The sequence below is a fragment of the Tupaia chinensis genome, unplaced genomic scaffold (genome assembly GCF_000334495.1).
Source record: "Tupaia chinensis unplaced genomic scaffold, TupChi_1.0 Scaffold000258_1, whole genome shotgun sequence".
Lineage (NCBI taxonomy): Eukaryota > Metazoa > Chordata > Mammalia > Scandentia > Tupaiidae > Tupaia > Tupaia belangeri.
In genome coordinates, this window is record NW_006159738.1 from 2092575 (window position 1) to 2095234 (window position 2660).

The 2660-nt window shown below is 46.1% G+C and overlaps 1 protein-coding gene across 1 annotated transcript in view; it reads right to left on the reverse strand.

Annotated features, from left to right (window-relative positions):
• Nucleotides 1-1725, reverse strand: part of TMEM120B (transmembrane protein 120B) — a 74016-nt gene extending 72291 nt beyond the window's left edge. Inside the window, exon 1 of the mRNA XM_014588067.1 lies at nucleotides 1585-1725. Within this exon, the coding sequence (XP_014443553.1) occupies nucleotides 1585-1725 (141 nt within the window). The remainder of the gene's footprint in view (nucleotides 1-1584) is intronic.
• Between the last annotated feature and the right edge of the window lie 935 nt (nucleotides 1726-2660).

Below are 2660 nucleotides of genomic sequence, written 5' to 3' on the forward strand. Positions count from 1 at the left end.
ACTCAAACCGTGTTTAATTACATGGGAGTCCAGTGATGTAGCCATTACACACGCCAACTGATCATGCCTATCCTTCAATCTTTAATAAGGCAAAACACTTGTCTTCCAGATTTTCTTTTTTTAATTTTTAAATTTTTGAATTATTTATCATTACTTTTTTAAAGAATTATTTAATTTGACCAGAAATGGACAGAGTGAGAGAGAGAGGGAAAGTGAAAAAGCAAGCTGCCAGGTCCAGGACTCGGACCCTGGTCGGCCATGTGGGAGTCCAGTGCCTTCAACCGCCATGCCACCTGCCGGCCCCTTATCATTACTTTTTAAAAACAATTATTTTATCTAACTTTATCCTTTTTTCTTTTTTTAAAGAATTATTGTATTGGGAACCAGCAGTTAGCGTAATGGCTATGTCGCTGGACTCCCACGTAGTCGACCGCGGTTCGTGTCCCGGATCCGGTGGCTTAAAACTCACGCCAGGCACGTGTGCGTGCGTGCCCAAGATCCCGAGAGGAGAATGGAGGAGAAGGGACTGCGACGTGACCATCCTCCCTGGGGGGTGATTTCTCACTTTCTGTCTCTATGTCTCTCTCTGTCTGTCTGGCGAGCGCATGCGCCCTACAGTGAAAATCTCTCCAAAAAAAAAAAGAATTATTGTATTTAACTTTATTTTAATTTGACCAGAGAGGGATAGAGTGAGAGAGAGAGGAAAAGTGAGAGAGCAGCCACCAGGTCCGGGACTCAAACTGCAGTCGATCATGTGGGAACTCAGTGCCCTTAACCACCATACCACCTGTCGGATCCTATTTATCTTTATCTTTTTATTTGTTTTTAGAGAGAGATTTTTGCTATAGGGTGCATACACTTGTCACAGATAAAGTAATTCTTTTTTTTTAAAAAAAGGGGAAAACAATTTTTTTGTATAGTGATTGGCATGCCTAACTCCAAGTAAGATAAGAACGTGTCCTAGAGATGTAATCATATTGGGCCCGTGTCCCAACAGCTAAGGGTGCTGGGTTGCAGATGGCTCCCTTCTGGCCACGGTATTGCGTCCAATCGTCCTCAGCTTGGCATCTAGGCTGGCCTGTCCCAGTCTGGCCCCACTATAATTATAGGACGCAATCTCCCATGTTCTGGGTGCTGTTCTGTGCTGGTTAAGACAGTCTCCCAAGTCACCCTTGTACTATCGACACCATGCCCACCTCCAAGGTTCAGCCCAGGCCATTCCTATCCCTAAACCACCTACCTGCTCCTCCTTCTCTATGAACTTTTTTTTTTTTTTTTTCTGGTGCAAGTTTATTCAACACTAAATAATCTCCAACTTTACTGAGGTGGTTGACCACGTCCACTACCCCCTCGGAACTGGAATTCGGTAGCTGACCGGGCCTAGTCTCAGCTTCTTTATCCACACCAGGGGGCACAGACTCCGTCTGCAGGTGTCTCTGTCGAAGCTCCTCCTCCTAGGAGTCTTGCAGGTCGTTCGTCCTCCAGATCTTTGGGTCGGGGCCTGCGTCTCAGGACGGCTTTGGCACAAGATGGCAGGCACAATCTCAGGGGGCAGGTGGAGGTAACCGTGGAGATACTGGATACTGTCATTGGTAAGTTCCAGAAGAAATGTCTCCAGGCAAACTGCTTCTTCACGTATCCTCGAGACTGAAGCGATTGTGCGGCCTTCACAACATGAAGGTTGGGCACATTGTCAGTCAGCTCTGTGCCTGGGCATATGGACATCCTTTCTGGCCACCATCACTCCCTCCTTAAAAAAGAGCTCCTAAGCGGCAATCCGGTGAGGCCGACAGATGGCATAGTGGTTGGGGTGCTGGACTCCCACATGGCAGACCACAGTTTGAGTCCTGGACCTGGCAGCTTGCTTTCAAAAAACTCTGTCTCTCTTTCTGTGTCTCTCTGGTCAAACGGAATAATAATAATAATAAATAAAATGAAAAATAAATGGCAATTCGGTTCTTCTTGGACATCAACATCACGGTGGCTGCAGGGTTCAGGGCTGAGGCTGGAAAGCTTTTTTTTCTTTTTTAATGTCAGAGGGCATGTGTTCATGTCATCAGAAAGATAGAGATAGAGGTCTCCACCCTCGATGGGACCTGGTCACAGCTCTATCCCCTTCCCCCTATTCCTCCAGGACATCTGGAAACTGGGCACATATTTAAGCTGCCGGGATATGAACTGCAGTCAGCCATGTGGGAACCAGCTCCCTTAAGCACCAAGCGACAGGGCTGGCCTGTCTGTGACCTCTTTAAAGGCAGGGGCTGAGTTAGCTGCATCTTTGCATCACCAGAATTTAGTGCAATATACCGAACAGGGTATGATAAGCTCTCCACAAACGTTTGTGGAGTAAAGTCAGTGCACTGACACCGGGGACCGTCGAAGCATTTCTAGCCTTTACAACACAAAGTCACACATAATTCTGGGCAGCCTTTTTTTTTTTTTTTTTTTTTTCCTGCCTCTTTTTTAACATATTCTCTTAACATTTTCCTGACTAGAACTTTTTTCCTTCAATAATACTATGAAGCATTCAAAATATTTCTTTCTTTTTTGGTGAAGTTTTCGCTATACAGCGTGTGCACACACCATAAAGACAGAGACAGACAGACAGACAGACAGAAGGCGAGAAATCACCCCCCAGGGGGATGGCCACGCCACAATCC